Below are 18728 nucleotides of genomic sequence, written 5' to 3' on the forward strand. Positions count from 1 at the left end.
CAAATTGAGTAATTGCCATCCCAATGAGCATGAGGCTCTTCTGCTCAGAATATTCTAGACTGGAAAATGGAGACAGTCAGTGAGGAGCTGCCCTAAGGTCTGAAGATGAGTTCTCGAAGAGCCAAGGTGCATTGCTTGTTAGTAGCTCCCTGCCAGAAAGCCTGTGCCTGTTTCTAGTGAATCCACCTCTGTCTGAGTGGTCAGTGGTAGCAGGTTTCTCCTTCCACTAGAGCTTGTGGGTGGGTGGGAGTGATGGACAATACTTTTAGTGGGGTTAATCAGAGCATCTTGGACATTATGAACATCATGAACAATAAACATTATCCTCTCTGTCCTCTAAACCATCAGGCCCTCTTTACCCTTTTCTTTTGCTTCTGGAATTTGGCTTCCCTTGGTGAAGACTATTATTTCAGAACCATGCTCTGGTCTACTTGTCACTGAATTTATTTCCCACTCTAGTTTTCTCTCATTTTAACAGCATGTGCTACGAACAAGTCAGAACTGACATGCAACAACTCATTGGCTGAGAGACTTAGAGGCACTGGCTTTCCCTGTGCCTAGGGCAAAGGAAAGCTGGGGATAGTGCAACATCATCAGTGTGTTTAAACTAACGCATTCCCCATCATAGATCTTGTGCCTTGAAATGACAGCGAAAGGGAGGGATGTGGGAAGGAGAGCTAGGGTGAGAGATTAATGCCTTCATGCACACAGAAATCATCTTGACCAGAGCCCATGTGTACCTGCTCAGTGGCTGCTTAATATTCTGGAGCACGTCCCTCTCCTTTAGCAGGTCCTCGGCTCTCACTTGAGCACACTCAGTTTCCTGGCACTTGACCTTGAGTTGAAGCATCTGAGGACAAGGCCGTGTTTGCTTTCTTGCTTACTATTTTTTTCCAACTCTTTCTTTCCGAATTAAGGAATAACAAGAAAACCAATGAGAAATTATTCTCAGATCTTTTTCTGAGTAACCTGTTTAAATAAGAATTCAGTTTAAGGGGCATATTTTTCTTTTATAACAGGAGAATAAGGTAGAGAGGGAATCCCAGATCAAGAAGTGGGATCTGGAGATATAGCAAGAGGCAGAGAGGTCAAGAAGGATTTCTATGGAAAGAACTGGAAAAGTTATTGTCAATATAAAACCCACTTTTCCATGGCTATAAAAATAAGTATTTGGGGTCAATTTCCTAGCATAGCTATCATTCCTTTAGTCAACTTTGAAACAGTGAATTCCTGTTGTAATAATGGCTTCAAGAAGAGGAAAGAGTCTCAGAGGAGAGATGAATTACAGACAGGATTCCCCAAAGACCATTGGGATTAAATGAAATATGCTGATTCTAATCATTCCTAATGAATTTCTGTATCATATTTTGCCGGTATGTCTGACTAGTGATGGCCATGCATATTTCTTCATCATGTGGCAGATAATGTGAGAAAAGAAACAAAAACATGCAGAAGACAGTCATAGCTGTCTGAGAAGGTTGGAGTTTTGTCCTTGGCCCCATTTATCTTGCTGGGAAGAGAAACAGTTTTAGTATCCCAGAGAATGAGCAGAGAATGGAAAGAATAGTAATACTCTATCTTGTTTCATTGAAAGAAAGATGCTCCACATCTTCAAATGCTCTCCAACTTCCTGATTAGATTAGAAATTAGTAGGCATGTATGTTTTCCTAGGAGGCGTCTCTTCTTGGTATTGAAACCCGTTGCCTATTTCTCACTTCCACCCAGGTAACTGGCCTCATCCAACAGGACTTACCCAAACAGGCTTTAAGGACTGTTCTTTAATAGAAGTGACAGAGGGCATGAGGACAAGGAAAGGTTGTGAGTTACCTCAGGGCTCAATGTCCAGTGGGAAGCCTGGCATAGGAAGAAATCAATCTGCAATATGAGAGGAATTACATTCTGCCCATAAGGTCAGTGGCAAGGGGATTCGGTTCATGTGGACACTGCTCTGAGGAGAGAGTCCTAAGCTCCAAAACTGACTTTTACCTACTTCAGTCTTTGCACAGGAAGCATCCATACCAGCTACAATATCCTCAAAATATGAACTACCCTGATTCTGTATATACTTTCAGTTCGATTGCTCCAGCCTTCGGTAGACGGGGACTTGCTTTCTAAAACTTTTCCTATAATGCTTTCCCAATCTGCACTGTGGGCAGCTGTGCTTGAGGGTTGCCTTTTTCATTTCCACTTTAATATTTAATATTAAGCACAAGAGCTTTGTGGTTTCAATTAAGTAATTCTCCATCCATGCCCTTAGGGTCCTATGAATCTTATTTCTGTTCTGTCCCACAATGAATATGAGTATAGCACCAGAGAAGGAATGGCCATCTCAGGGGAATAGGATGTTCCAACACCCATCAGATCTTGGCTTTGTGATGTTAGTAAGGAGCATCATGATAGAGGTAATGAAATTCCTAAGCAAGATGAAGCCATCATGGCATCAAGGTAGAATAGGCTGCCCTCTTTCTCGGCTTTCTATGCATACCAACGTGATCTTACGCCAGCTCTCAGGAGGCAAAAGGGTGAGAGAGAACCGCTTTTTGTCACCAACTCGATTCTAAGCTAAGTTTGAGGAGCATTCAACAGCAATTGAGCTGTTCTCAATTCCTCCACACACACACGGGAATGAGTAATTTCTTCTTCTCCCTACACTTTGCAGCATCCTCTCTGGGGCAGGATAGACTGATTAAATTGGTCAAAGCCTACGTGAAGGTAGAGCATTTCACTGTTCTTGGTATAAGCAGACTGTTCTGCATAAGGAGCAAACTCTCTTGAGATATAAATTCAAGATGCTATCCTCTGGAAAGGCAGGATTTCGCCCCCAAGCTTGGTTCCATTCACCAGTCAGCAGACACATTGCAAGAGAAGGTAGCTATGGGAGTCCATCAGCTGTGGTTGCTGAGCAATTTACCACTATAATCTTGGGGCAAAATCAATGTCTCACAACTATTTGCTGCAGATGGCACTGTTCTCCTAAATAATAATTTAGACAGAGAATCATTATTTATTAGTGTTCTGGGGGATGCAAGGTCTTTTGTCAGAAATTCATTGCACTACATGTCTACATAACATTTCTAGAACTGACTCATGTCTTAATATTAGGACCAGGCTAAATTAGATTCAAGTACCCTGGAAAAGAATGTAAAGGATTCTGCCTTGAAGTTGCCTTCCCTGTGGGCTAGCCCAAACTACTGACACCTTCAACATTTCATGACCACCTCACACACACTTTTAAAAGGCCTCCTTCCTAAGTTACCAGTCTGGGAGATTTGGGCTGCTCACACGCTGTATAAAAATTTTGAAAAATAAAAGTTATCCCCCATGTCTTACCTTACAAAATTCAAACACTTTGATTTGCTCTTCAAATTTCCTTCATTACAGAGACTTTTCTATCTTTGTTTTGCAGATTCCTGCTTTGTTCCACCATTTGATTGATTTCTGTAGACTGATGCATTATGGGAGATGGGCAGGGTGGGGATCTGGGAAGATGAATTTTGTGCAAACGGTTTGGTTAAACAAGTTGCCTGGATTTCATGACTTTCTTCCACTATTAGGTATTAAAAACTTGGGGTGGGAGAGTTCATGCAGTATGACTTTCTGAGATAGCCTAGGGTACATGAGATAGCCTGTGGTACAAAGTACAGACAGTTTGCAATGGAAGCTTTGACTTTACTAGTGCATCTGTGCTTCTGTGTGTTCATCTGTACAACCAAATCCATCACGTGACCCTGTCAAGGAGGCTATCAGGAGAAACGGTGATGGTAAATTAGCCCATATCCACACCAGGAGCCAAAAATGGTAAAGATCCAAGTGAGTTACTTTTGACTTCACAAACACCATCCTTCTCCAAAAAGACAAGTGGCATCATCCTAGGAACTGCAAGTGCTCTGGACCTTCTTTGTGGCATGAACTAAGAATGCTGAAGTGTTGGCCCTTCACCTGTCTTAGTGATCCATTTCTTTTGCCTGAGACATAACTGAACTCATTGCCCTGGGCATTTAAAACGTCTATGATTCTCAAGGACTGTGACAAAATGATTTTTTTCTGCTGGTTCAAGATGCCAAGTTATGTACATCTTGGTCATCAATGTACAGAGTGGGGGTGTTAATAGAATTATACTGGTCAGGCTCTTGTTTAGAAAAATTCACTATCATGTACACATTAATGTTCTGTATGTATCTCAACTTCTCATCATAATATTGTGTATGTGTGTGTGCATGTGTGTACATATGTGTGTGTTTGAGGGGTGGTGGATAGAAACACAAATGTGAGGATACTCATGGCAAAGGGATCATTTAATGCATGGAACTGTGTGAAGAACATGATATCTATTTATAAGACTGAAAACACAACTCAGACCGAGACAACCAAGTGGTGTAGTCTCTTGCTTGCCAATGCTTCTTAGCACATCCAAAGGGAACATTAAAATAGCCCTGATTTCAAAAGAAAATGGTTATTGATAATTTAATTAAATAATTACAATTAAAATGTGGTGATGGCAGCTACACAGACTATTCTGAAGTTTCAGGAAGACATAGCTTTTTGTTTGTTTGTTTTGTTTTTTAAAGAAAAAAGAATCCCTTTTGGAAACAAGTAGTATCATTGTCTGAAGGAAGTAAGCCACAACACACTTTCACATTCCTGGGACCACATTCCCTGCAGCTCTGATCCTGTCCAATGCTAGCACTGTGAGCCTCCTCCTGCAGAGAGTGGACAGATTCATGAAGGTTAACATTCTATAGCTAGGCTGGTAGAACAAGCTGTACCCTCTTTGCCCAGGGTGGTGATCAACAGCTCTCTGGGTGTCTTCCAAGGGACTAGGACGCTGACTCAGGGATGCCGTGTGACCAGACTTTCTGTAAGCATTTAGGACCTCACAGATGAGGCTGGGTCCAGCTCCCTTACTGCAGGGTCAGCGTTCTTTCTGGACACCTCCCCTGGAATTTCTAGCACTTGATCAAACAGCCTAAAGTCCCCAAGAACTTTGAAATGGGCCCTTGAAAAATGCTTTGCAATGCCCCTCATTTCTAATCTGCCTTGCTTCTGCCTCTCAGGTTACAACCAAACGGGGTAAGCAAAAAGGACAATTCTGTCCTCATCTGGAAGACACCTGGAAATCATGCTCCAATGCTGAGGTTTTGCAAATTGGCTGTGGTCAAAGGAATGGGACTCTGGGAGGCTATCAGCCTCAAGTCTGGTCCTTTGGGGGTTTTCTTCTTCCTGAAGGGGCCCTCAAAGTTAGGGACCAAAGCCCCCAGCTCTACTTGTGACATGAAGGGAAGTCTTAGTGTGGGCCTCTTATTCTTTGCCTTCATCATCCTTTACAGGTACTGGTAAGTAAAAAAATAGAGTACAATAAGATATAAAAGAAAATAACCATGTAAAACCATACGATGTTGGTCCATTCACGGTTCATCAGAATTTCATGGATGCCTTCTTTGAAAGAACAGCATCCTCTCAACACATCCACTAGTTAATGCCAGTCTGTTTCCCTGCTTAAAATAAGTGTCTCCTATTATCATGAGATGGACTTTGCTCTAAAATGTTAATTATCCCCATTGCTAGGATCAATACTATCTACAACTATTAAAACTGAAAAAAAAAAACATCCCTTTAGACTTAACATTTTAATTTTTACTAGATACCTCCTAAATTGTCACAAGTTTTACCCCAGCTTGCCAATAATAATTTTCTACCCCTTCCTGTCTTGATGAAGAATGAACTCAGCCTGCATTTTTGAAAAGCAAACTTGTCATTGCCTGTAGCGTATTTGAGTTAGGTTCACTACAGTATGCTTTAAATTAGCACTCAGTGGCAGAAGATGCCTCCCAAAGGAGAATAATTCATGACCAATGACATCATGAGATTTATAGAGGAGGCTGGCCAGGAGGAAGGAAGAGAGCATTATCTGGTACTAGAGCAGCTTAAGCAAAAGGACAGGACTAGCCCAAGATTTTCTCCAGAGACGGAGATAGACACTAACTAGAACAAACAGGTGAGACATGTTAAGAGAACCAAGGAACCAAGGGAAAAAGTGAAGGCTGCATGAAGAACAGAGAACAAGAGGCCATCAGGCCAGAAGCAATACTCTTTCCTCTAGGGCAATGAGTCCAATCATAATTACAGAGAAAAGAGGAATTGAGACATTACAATTCTCTCTCAACCAAGTCATTGAAACTTTGGTGTATTTTCTCTTGAGGTATATGTCAGAGGTGATCTGTTTAAGAACTCAATGTCATAAAGCATCAGAAAGGGTGAGGAAAGAAACACCATTAAGACAAGGGCATAAGCAGAACATACAGCCCCTGACCCAACATCTGGCCTACTAAGGTGTAAACTTTCAGCATTCAGTGAAATCCACTGGTCCTGTTGGATCACTTCCTGAGAGTCACAAGACTGTGTGATTAGTAAGCTTGCATTGCAATAAGACCCTTCTGTTAGTGAAAATATCTAAATGACCCAAACTATCTAACTCTTGGAATAAAGAACTGTCAATCTGAGCATAGGTCATGCAAGACTAATTCAGGACAGCAATGTGTCTAGAATCATCTCTTCTCACAGCATCTGGATGATCCTGATACCTCACATTTGATGACTATCCTTCACAGTTGATCCTCCTACATTTACCTTGTGTGCACTCATCACTGTGGGGACACAGTAATACCCATAAAGTAGTCAAAGAAGGACTTCAGAGAATGAAGTATAACTTGGAAAAATACAAATTCACATTGGAAACACGGAAATGCACACATGCCCTGTTAGTGCATTACTGAGTCTGTGTCTGGAGAAGAAGAGAAACATGGGGCTGGTAGGGGGAAGAACTCATCCTTAGGTATTCCTGCAGATTTAAGGATCCTATGGGTAAAATAAGTGAACTCCTTTTCTATTTTTATTTATAATATCAAATATTCACTAGTGCCCTTCATGTACAAGACACCCTGTTAGGTGATGGAGGAAATAAAGATTAGTAAATGTATGGCCTGTTTTGAATCTAAGAGGGAAGATAACATGCACAATAAAATAATTATGAAGATGGTCTCTGACAGTTGCCACCTAGGAGATAAGATTAAAGTGTCATGGGCATTTGTAAAATGCCTGATTTTTTTCCCCTGCACAGATTGTGAAGGAAAATAGATGCTGTAGTTATGTTATTGTCTTTGAAGACTTGTATAGAGGGAGTGGATTATGCAAGAAAGTTGGGAGATGACAGTTCAGAGCAGGACATTTTGGGAAAAGAGAAAAGTTTTAGATACAAGTAAATCTAGCTGGGTAAGGAATGTTAAGGGACAAGTATGTAATTTAACTGTCCTGTGACAAAGAGCATGAGCTAAGGTTCTACTTGCTAGAAAGTCACGGCAAGGGGAGCTCATTAAAGACTTGTCTTCTGAGGTTAGGGATGACATGAAGTAACTATAGTTAGGAAACAAGCTGATGAGAGCAGACTGAAATATGAACTCTTGGAACAATGATATGCAACACTGAAATAATCAATGGGAGGGAAGAGCTTGAATGAAAAGGGAGGCAGAGAAACTTTAGAGTGACAATAAATAGGTTTTCCAAATGATTATATGTGCAAAACCAGGGACATGAGGGAGGCAAAAATTCCTGGTAAAACTTTAGTGTGGTTACAGGAGAGCAATGGCCCCACTAGTCAGAAGGAGAATTTGCTAATTAAGTCAATTTGCAGAGGCAGATGGGGGTATTCAGGTCAATCTGAAGTGAGGTGATCAGAAATATATGCATTAAGTTGAAGAGAAAATTAGGGTTTAGGAGCGAAGATTTGAAATTCATCTCCACTCAGAGCCATAAATGTTGTGGAAGTCAGAAAGATCATGAGGAATTACCATGGACAGTTGCAAAAGCAGAAGTCAGTGAGGTCATAGAGGACGTGAGAGGTAAGATCCAAATCAGTATTGTACCACCTCCCAAAAGGTAGCTCAGGTGAACATCTAAGGGTGAATGTCAGGGGAACAAAAATGCTGTTGGGTTTGTAGCAAGACACTCATTGAAATATTGCTGTTTGGAATTTGTAGGTGAGTAGCAGATTAGACACATTGCAAATCTGTAAGCATTGGGTATGGATATGAAGAAATTCTATCCACTTGAGAAGGCTGGGAGAGCAAAGATAAACAGAGATAGACAGGGATTCAAGGCTCTAATTGAATGGAGAGATTTGTTCCTACAGATGTTGCCAGATTTTGTTTGGAGAGGAACACAGGCAGCTGGGTACAAGGGAGTAAAGTTGTGACAGAGAGAAGTCCTGTTGTTTGAAGTGTACCTCAGATCTCAAAGGGGAGTTTGGCACACACAGACAAAGAGTACTTGGCTGAGAAGCTAGCAAAGATGAGTGAAGGAAATGCAAGGCTGTGACCTGAGAGGGAATCTCTGAGTGTTAGCTTAGAATGTGTAATAATTCCAGAAGTGGTCAAGACTTGGCTCTGATGTGGAGAGCTGAATGTCTGTGGTATTCTTCAATAACATAATGGATATCTTTGATTCAAATCCTGAAACCTGAAAATATTAAACCTATATGAGGAATCACAGAAATTTATGTAAGCCTATTAATATATACATAATACATAGATTTAAATATTTTATACTTATGCATTTGAGTATCCTACATGAGTATAACATACTCCATTTTAAAATCTTTAAAATATTTCTCAGCACTAGCTTAAGGACATAGTAAATGCTCAACAGATATTGGTTTAATTGAACTAACATATTTATGTAGAGCTTTTTAATTTATTTTTTTTTCTGTACCACCATTTAACTCACAACCTTAAAATAACTATTAATTGACAAACAGAGTTCAGGTTGGAAGTCATAGCTTTAAAATAATAGTTTTGTAATGGGCTTAGAATTGTGCTTCTTCACTGTAACTTGATCTTTGCACCAAGTGCCACTTCAGAATTTGCCAAAGCAGATTCTGTACACCAGCATCCCAAGGCTGTGAGGAACTCTCCCGTCCACTCTACTTTTCATTCTCAGTTCCCATTGGCACTGCCAGCCCCAGTCACACCAGCAGATGCAGGATATGGAACATCACCAGCAGCTCACAATGATTAGCTCTGACATCACTGAACAAGGATACCGCGGCAGCGAAATACACCAGGTTCCTACCATTTTCCACCCATTTCCAGCATTGCTAGGGTAACCCAATACCCTCTGAGCAAAGTTCTTTCTCCTTGCTTCTGTACTGCTACCTAGAGCACCTGAATGTCACCAGTCTCTTCGAGGCATGGGAAAAGCATGGACTTTCACTCAAGGCTTTGACAGAGGCTGTCTTGTGGGAGCAGATAGCTTACATCCAGGCCACAGAACTCACAGGGACCTCATGTGACTGAGCAAATGTGAGAACGGGATGAGGGTAGGATGTGTTCATTCAGCCCGTGGCCTTACATATGGCTGCCTCCCCAAACTTGATGGACTTCTAGACTCAGATCAATGTTACAAATTCTCAGGATGACAAATGAGCATTTTAACATTGACCCAACCGTAACATAAGCCCCCAGGTTCAACAGTACCAGAGGGTCAACTGGCTCCCTCACAGAGACTATGGGAAAGGAGACTAGGCATGTTTAGATTGCAGGCAAATCAGTGAACTGGCAGATTACTTGGCCTAGAACAGAGAACAGATAATGCATGCTTTTTATAACATACTAACAGATTATATACTAAATATGAATGGACATTTTTCTTTGCCACTCTCCGCTCAGCATCCTGCATTTGAGGAAAGGTGCCTGTCTTTTGTTTCCTGGGTCACAATTCTTACCTGCCCTATACAGTGTAGAATTTAGCTATCTATAAACTATGTATGTGACTGTGTGCTGAAAATAAACAACAGGTAGAACTCCTAATCCAGGGTCCCCATGGGTCTTCACTACACAGGTAGAGACGGAGCGCGGCTTAAATGACTAGTCTTCTGGACCCTTTATCCTTTCTCCCTGTCCTGCTGCTCAGGATGCCCGTGTTGCTTTCTCCTGCTGCGTTATTGTACTTATTCCCAGGAAAAGGAATGAAAATCCTAATGTAGATTAGGTGTTTAAATGTATAAATCCCTAATATGGCTTAGTGTGTCACTCTTCCTGGGAATGATTTCATTTCAACAGCAGATGGACAGCTCAGCCCTAATGGAGTAAATCTGCCTGGGAAGCTAACAGTTGGTGGGCTCTTTCAGGATCTGGAAAGCAAGTCACAGGCCATTTGCCATTGGTGAGGCCAGAGCCACTCCAGTGGGACAGAGCTGCCCAGGGTGCTTCTTGCCCCTAAAGAACTCCTCAGACAGCAAGAACGCTCTCTGATATCAAGGTGAAGAAAGCGAAGGCAACAATACCATAGTGTTTCAGCAGCCTCCGGATCACACATTTTCTATATGGCTTTGGGAACAGATAGTATGGCCACAATGCCCAGAAACACCGACCACATTCACCAAATAAGCTGCCATTGCATCATTTATGCACACATCTGAATCACTCCTAGCACACCAAAGCAGACTCACACAGGGTGCCAAGCAAGGACAGGGCCTTTTCAGAGATGGCGATCAAAAAAAACATTAATAAAGTGAGTTCAGGAATAGCTTTTCCAAAGGCTTTTGCCCAAACATTCCAGTTAATCTTTCTCTAAATCTTGAACTAATTAAAAACAAAAAACAAAACAAAACAAAAAACAAAAAAACAAAAAGAAACCCTAGCTCTTAAATGAGAGGTGCAGGTGACCAGCACTCTGCAGAGAAATCTCCCTGGGGCAATTCCTGATGGCCATGGAAGACTGGGCAAGTGATATTCACGTCACTGTATAGAGGACTCCTATTTTACACATGCGTTTGGGCACTACTGACACCACCAACATTTAATGGGATCATCTGGGACTTTTTGTCCCCAATCACAAAATGGCTGTGGCCAGTACCAGGGAATACACATGAAGGATGTTCTCCCAAGTTCTGGCTGAGGATACACAGTGACAACTTGGAAATAACAAGGCCCATGTACATGCAGCACTCTGAAAGGGTGTGCACATCTTCATTCAGGCAAATTCAAGGGTCAGATTGTTGAGGTCACTGGACATGCTGACGTGTCAGCCTTGCCACTAAGAAGAGTGATACGGGACCACATCCATCAACCCACCTCCACAATGGGAGGGAGCACTTGTGAAAGAAAGCATGGATTCTGAAGGACACCGTGGAACACAAGATGCTCCTCAGGGCTCTGCAGAACCTCACAGTTTTGGATGGATTGAGTCTTGGTCCAGATCCATCAGAGATGGGAGATGGGAACAGCTGCTGGATTCTTCCTTATGTATTCAACTGACTTGCTATTATGGAATTTCACATATAAAACTTGACAGACTTCATCATATCCTTATTCTTTCTAGAGCAGGCCTTGAATATCTTACTTTGGTCCCAATTCAAGAACCCAGTTGGAGAAAGATGGTCAATTGAGGCCAAATGAGGGGTTTAGAATAGTTAAGTTATCTCTCTGGCAGCCTCTGGGGGTGGGAGGATAGGGGGGAAATATCAATTTAAGAATGAGAGAGTGAGAGTGAATGAGAGAGAGAGAGAGAGAGAGAGAGAGAGAGAGAGAGAGAGAGAGAGAGAGAGCATGAGAGGGAGGGAAGGAGGGAGGGAAGGAGAGAGAGAGAGAGAAAGAGAGAGAGAGAGAGAGAGAGAGAGAGAGAGAGAGAGAGAGAGAGAGAGAGAGAGAGAGAGAGACTGTTGCTATCTTTCACAAAGCCAACAATCCAGTGAGAGAGATTTTATTTGTCTGGTTAATCTCAAATCAGATTTGAGACACCGAACTTGAACAAAATAGCACCCTCCTGATGGCAGTAAGAACAAGGCAACTATAAAGCCACCATTGGTACTGTCCCTCACATAGCCACTTTCCCTCCTTTGAAACTGATTTTAGCTTCCTTGCTAGGCTAATGAGTTTTGAGGGGATCTGGTGACCTTTTCTAGAAAAGCATGTAAATCTCTAAGACCTCTTGTATCCATTGCTATCCCTGTACAGCCTGAAACCACATGCTGAGGCAGAATTTGTGGTATTTCTTGGGTGTGCCTGAAGTGGTCATTTCTATAGGTGGGCACAGATAGGGGGATGGGGTGGTCAGGTTCTAGAGCATGATGTATCAGAATGGTAGGATGATGGTTAAGCATCAGAGAAGGCTGCTGTGAGATTTCTCAGAATCTAGCTTCTGGAAACCTCTCAGCCACGTCAAGAATGGGAGGTAACTGGACCTCAATTCTTTTTCAAGCCCTTTGGGGAACCTTTGCAAGCCCAGGTACTGACAAGGAAAAATCATATGCCACCAGTTTGTCTTTGACAGAGTGATGGTGTCCTATGGTCTCCCTAGAAGACAAGAGGCAGGCCAAGTTTTACTTAGTGCTGATTTGGACCCTGCAAAACTCAGGCCAAAGTACATGATCACTTCTCACAAACCAGCAGGAAGACAGGTTTTGGAGATGGGGCATGGACATAAATGACTTTCCCCTGGCTTGTTCACCATTGTGGCTTCTGTTCCCATTAACTTTTTCCAGACACTCTGAAGCAAAGGCCATACAAACAATTCCTCCCAACAGAAAATGAAAACCCGTAACGAAATAATTCCCCCCTCATTCCCATCCCCACCCCGCTCCCTCCAGCTCAACACCCTGAATACTCACAGGAGAACACTTTATCTATACAAAATTAATTATAAAACAAAATATTTACATCTGAAATAAACACCATCTTGATTTCTGTGGCCAGTGGAGACCACCAGAGCCCCCTGCTTTCTAGATTGCTGTTCGCTAGGTTAGTTGGTTTGGTTTTTTTTTTTCTTTTTTTAATTTTAAAGGGGTGAGGTAAGAGGAAGGGTGAGGGATGAGCCCCTGGCCCTTGGACAGAGCCAGAGTGAAGCAATGTTTCTATGGCCCTTCTCCTTCCTCTGGGAGTCGCCTCACTCCCTCGGTCCTCTCTCAGAGTCTTTCCTGGTACCTAAAGTAAAGCACTCCACGCTCCTGTCTCCAAACTGTTGAGAGGTTCAGCCCCTTGCCCCCACGTTCATTTTAGAAAGAAAACAAGGCCTCCAGTTGACTTTTAAATGAAAGATACTGAGGTAAAAAATCAAGGAGGGAGGTGGGAGACAGCAGTCGAGGATGGGAGATGAGGGAAGGTCGTGAGGCAGGGCGACCAGGAAGGCAAAGAGCAGCCCTGGAGGGTGTGGCGTGAAGAGACATGGCAGCTTCGTTCCAGAGGAGGATGAGCACCTTTCTGGTTTATGTGTCCTGTGTGCGACAAGGCGGTCCTGCAGTCAAGCTTCCAAACAGACCCAGGGCTCTTTGGATGCCACCGTGTGTGAAGGGACGGCAGGACAGTGGAACTGACCCATAGAACACCCCTACCCCAAGTTCCAGGCAGCGACACAAATATTCATTTCCCTTTTTAAATTTCCAACTTAAAGTGAGGGGGCATCACACCTGCCAGCACCCCCATCCCTGGAGTTTTCCATACACACACTCACGTACACACTCACTCATACACACACTCTCTCTCTCACACACACACATGCACACGCACATTTACTGTTGAGTGGTATAATCTGAGAGGGAACTGGGGGTTGCAGAAAAGAAAGGTTCTATCAGGAGTGATCTCATTAGTTCAAGTCATATTCCAAATCTCCTTCATTCTCTCCGGCTTCCCTTGAGGACAAGCTCACTTCTCTCCTTCGTCTGTCCCCTGTCACTCATCATCAGTTCTGGGGGAATCTGCCTACTCTTTCGGCTCTAGGTTAAGTAAGAAGGGATCAAAGCATTGGAAACATCCCCCTCTCTCACTTACCCTACTGTAAATAATTCTCTCCTTCAAAGCCTTCTGTGGAGAGTTCTTCCTCAAACCTCAGCCAGGCAAGGGGCTAAATGCCTAAAAGAGTTTTCTAGAATGTTCTGCTCTGAGTCTGGATAAAAGATTCATGGCTGCTTCGATTTCCCTTAAGCCTTACTGGAAAGTTCTTTGTCCAAGGTGATAGAAACTGCAGGCAACACTGACAATCTAGTTTGTAGGGTTGTCTCAGTGCCTACCATTTTCCTCTGTCATTTCCCCCCTACAATATAGAATCTTCTTTGTCAAGAACCTCCGTCCTCTCTCAAGAAGGGAAAAGGAAGAGATAGCCCAAAGTCAGGTCACTTATGACATCAGTTTATATATAAGCCAAAGCAAGCACATTACTTAAGCATGTGGGCAGAAGTGGTGCATCAAGGCTCCCTTCTGTATATTCAGAGGCACCTGACTACAGGAGAGGGCAGGTGCACGTGGACATCTGTGCACACACAATGCCCTATTTTGCCTCCAATGCACCCTAGGGCACTATTGCAGTGCACTCTCCAATTCGCTCAGGAATCCCTCATCTTCCAATGGCCTTCCCCTCTTGGTTTACCACCAAAGAGTTTGATGGAGCTGAAGCAAACTTTTTATTTGGCTTATATATAAGCACAGAAGAACTTCCTGCCCTCTGCTTGTTACAGGGCCCCTAGGCAGCTGCCAACCATGCAGCAAGAATTCAGCAAAAAGCCTCTTCTCTCTTCTGAGCAGGAGGCCCAATGGCCTTCCTTAGGATACCTTCACTTCCTCGCCTGAACAAAGAGCAGTTTCAGGAAAGCCTCCCTCATAGTGCTCAGAGAACTTCCACACTAGGAAGAAGCACACAGGCAGCCCTTCCTGTCGCCTCTCCATCCTCCCACACTGAGGCCAGTTCTATCCTCTCAGGGGAACAGGGATGGTGGACAGATGCGGGGGAAGAGAACTGTGCGAGGGAGGAGGAACGGTGCTGGCCACGAGGGTTGCCTTCAGTAGGAACCAGAACTCCAGGATCCCATAGAGAAATGAAAAGAACAAGAAAAAGCAAATGGGAGCCAAGTTCACCCCCAACTCTTTCCATGACATGCGCACCACGCGGCCCACAGCCCTATCCCTCCCGTACCCACCTTAACCTCTCTCTCTCTCTTCCCTCACTCAGACATCAGACTCAATACTAGAAAGTTTCTCATAAACATGTCCATTGCTGGAGCCATTGAAAGCCCTGGGGTTTTTGTTGTTAGGCACACAGGGGTTGGACTGGTTCCCTATACAAATGTCCTTCTGGAAACGAGCAGGCACAGCCCCATGAAGGGCCGACACCACGGGCTTATTGGTGACAAGGGCCCGGAAGTCCGGCCTTGTTTTCGATGCCCCTGCCACCGTGGGCTGCCTGAAGAAGTAGGATTTGCTGCCGTGAAGCAAGCACTGGTCATCCCCAAAAGTGGGGATGAAAGGGTTTTGCGTGACCCGGTCAGGGTAGAGCGACTTGCTGAGCATGTAGCCGCCGCCAGGATTGTTGTGGTGGTGTCCGGCAGTGGGCACTGAGGACTTGTTGTTGGCAAAGGAACTCTCACCAGCTGGCATCTCAAACATGTGGGCGTAGGGGCTCCCATCCATGAATCGGCCCTTGTCTTTCAGGCTCACGCTGCGCGGGGCCAAGGCGGCCTCCTCCTTCTGCAGGTCCACGAAGGTGTCGTAAGAGTGCTGCCGGCGTAGTTTGTTCCGATTCTTCTTCTGGGCCTTGGAATTGGTCGGGCTTTGAGGGTACTTGGTGGTGGAGGCATTGGATGTCACAGCCACGGGGGCAGCTGGCTGGTCCAGTTCCTGCAGGGAGTTGTCCTCGCTGATGTCGTACAGGTTACCAGCCTTCTTGCAGGCCTCACACCTGATGCAGGCCTGCCGTCCCGAGTTCTGCCCTGCCACTGTAGAGGAATAATTGTGAAGCTTGGAGGGACAGCTGCGGCAGAAGTTGCCCCCAGACCGGTCCTCCCAATCTACATTGGTCAGATTCTTCTCCCAAGGAGCTGGCACCCCACCTACCACGCCATGTTTATCACCTGTTCCATGTTTGAGGTGAGACCTGTTGGTACAGGGCCCACCTCCACTGACCGAATCTCGCTTGAAGTCATCACTCCGTTCTTTGTAAATGTCGGTCAAGTCCACATGCTCCCAGTGAGGCGAGTTCTCCTTTGTTCGGAACTGGTCCAGGTAGAAGTCTCGCAGCCCTTCTTTGTCCCTGAAGTAGCGCTTGTGGTCCGGGGAGCGGGGTGGTCGGCGACGGTAGGCCAGCTCAATTTCATCAAACTCCCGCCTAGACTTGGCCGAGGCTGGCCGCTTCTTCAGACTGTCCTTGTATTGCTGCTTCCTCCTCTTGGCTGCGTTACCCTCGATGTTTCCATAGGTGACAGTGTGTGTGGAGATGTCCGAGACATCCGATCGAATCAAATCATCATGGCCACTGTAGCGGTCACTCTTGAAGGAGAATTTGCCATACAGGTCACTGAGCTGGCTGTGTTTGGAGGAGGGCAGGCCGATGTCCAGGGGTTTCTTGCTGATTGACCGGGGCTGGGTGGTAAAGGGTGGGTTGTCACAGTCGTAGAGCCCGTCAATGGAGCTGGTGCTGCCAATGCTGTGTGGTCGGTGGTGATGGTGATAGTGGTCTTGGTACACGTTGCTGTCCTTCAGCTGCAGGTTACCGAATGTCCTCTCCACCTCGCTAATGTAGTCACTGAATAGGTTTTCCTCACAGGGCGGGTTGTTGTAAGACTTGCAATCTGAATGGGTGAAGCTGCGGCGATGCTCAGAGATGTCATAGACAGAGGACTCTCGCCGGATGAAGTCCAGGGCACTCTGAGGGGAGCCGTTTACTCCAGACAGGTTGGCCATGTTCTTGGCTGTGCGGAGCAGGCGCAGGATGTTGGAGTGTGTGTTGTTCATGGTAGCGGTGGGGGAGTTCATCACAGATTGGCGCTCCTCTATAGCTACTCCATGGATGCAGCTGTAGATGCCCTGAGGGGACAGAGGATGGTACACATTGAGTTCCGAGAAATGGAACACAGCATAGACAACAGTGCCCCACCACTGATGGTCGAATGGGAGAAGACAAAGACGGGAGAACCATGAGACAGGCAGTGTGCTACACTCACAGAAAATGTGACTCGGAGCTTGGCTGAAGTAACCCCTTGAATTTAGCAAAATCCTGTCCATCAGAGAGGAGAATGGTCATACCAAAGGACTTGAATAAACAGATAACATGGTATTTGTGCTTCAACTCCAAACATGATCTGTCTTGGTTTTCCTTCCTATCCCCAGATTTTTACATTTTATAAAAGAATCCATGCCGTAAACATATGGCAAATTATGAGCAGATTCTTGGAAGCACAAGGCATCTCAGCACAGATGCTGGGGCCCTTTTGCTCTGGTTGGCCACTGCTGGCTGAAGTTGCTCACAATTGCCTCTTGTTTCTAGCTCTGACCATTTTGAGCAGCTTTTAGAATTTTGGTCAGCAAATAACAAGGGAACAATGCTGTTTTGTAGCTAAGCATGAACTAAATTCACACAGAGAATTAGAAAGCCCTGGGGTCAAAGAAGGATTTGCTACTGCTGTGGCCTACACTGTGGGAGGGAAGAATTGGGACAAATATCAAGAGCTTGATATGAATAAATAACTCCCTTGTTGAGGTCTCTCCTTTATTCACTCTTTAACTCTTAGTTTCCTTCTTATATTAAGTATTATCATAATTAATTAATGTTCTATCAAGTTAGTATTGATGAAGAATACCCTGTGTATAGGTATATAGCTACTTGTTCAGGGCACTGGAGGACATCATCCATGAGAAAAGATGGGTTGTTTTCCTGGGTCACCAGTCTTCCCATGTCTAAAGTCAGTTCACCCAACTGCACACCTCTCCTGTGCTGCCGTGAAAGGTGAGCAGACGTGGGGTTTTGTTCCTGACAAGAGAAGGAATGTGGAGAAGGGCTCTAAACTGCATCCTCACCTCTAAGAAGGTTTGTTTGGAAAGGAATCTTATCTGGATGGGCAGGGTGGAGAGAAGAAACGGTGAGAAGGAAAATGGCGGTTATGTGGCAAAGAGGTGTCAGAGTTTGGGAGACAAGATCTGGGGATTCTACTCTCTTTCTGCTTCTCACTTCTGACCTCTGGACAGTGGCCAGGAGGAAATGCTAAGTGTCCTCCTTGGTGAAGACAGTGGTCTTGTCACAGGGCCATGGCTGAGATTTCTCTTTTCTGTTGCTCCTGTGGCCTCTGGGAAGGGCTACACAGTGGAACCAGGGGCCCAGGGACCAAGAGTCCCACAAATTCCCTTCTCTTGTTTTTATGTGACTAAATGACCTGCATTAACTGACAGCTAGAGAGGAAGTAGAGAATTGCTCCCTGTCACTAAAACATGGCAGGAAAATGACCAGAGAATGAAACAATTTAATGAGAAATCCATTTCTTTCATAACTCCATTTGAGTCAAGGTTGGTCACATATGGAACACACAATCCTCAACTTTAAAGGGTCATTTGAGTTCACTACTCATGTGAGAGTCCTACAACTGCATTAATAACATCAGAGAATCCTACTCTTTAAAAAATTTCCCTCTGTGACCTGAGGTTCATATACTCAACTATTTCCCCAACATCCCACTCTGAACTCAAAATGAAGATCTCTAAACCCAATTATTTCCCCAGTACCTCACTCTGACCTAGAGATGAAGAAGATCTCTAACTTAGCCTGAAGTCTTGCCCCAGTTAAGTAAGTTTTTGGAATATAAGTTTCTTATGAGTCAAGACTTGGGTTCTGTTAGGCTTTTTAAAATGTTATGTATCTGTAACACACACACACACACACAGACACACACACACACACACACGATCCTCTTGTCTCAGTCT

The 18728-nt window shown here is 44.4% G+C and overlaps 1 protein-coding gene across 1 annotated transcript in view; it reads right to left on the reverse strand.

Annotated features, from left to right (window-relative positions):
- Positions 1 to 12636: 12636 nt before the first annotated feature.
- Positions 12637 to 18728, reverse strand: part of Grin2b (glutamate ionotropic receptor NMDA type subunit 2B) — a 668532-nt gene continuing 662440 nt past the window's right edge. The window contains exon 27 of the mRNA XM_076568099.1: positions 12637 to 16841. Coding sequence (XP_076424214.1) covers positions 14988 to 16841 — 1854 coding nt within the window. The 3' untranslated portion in view covers positions 12637 to 14987. The remainder of the gene's footprint in view (positions 16842 to 18728) is intronic.

This window comes from Peromyscus maniculatus, chromosome 3, assembly GCF_049852395.1.
Source record: "Peromyscus maniculatus bairdii isolate BWxNUB_F1_BW_parent chromosome 3, HU_Pman_BW_mat_3.1, whole genome shotgun sequence".
NCBI lineage: Eukaryota > Metazoa > Chordata > Mammalia > Rodentia > Cricetidae > Peromyscus > Peromyscus maniculatus.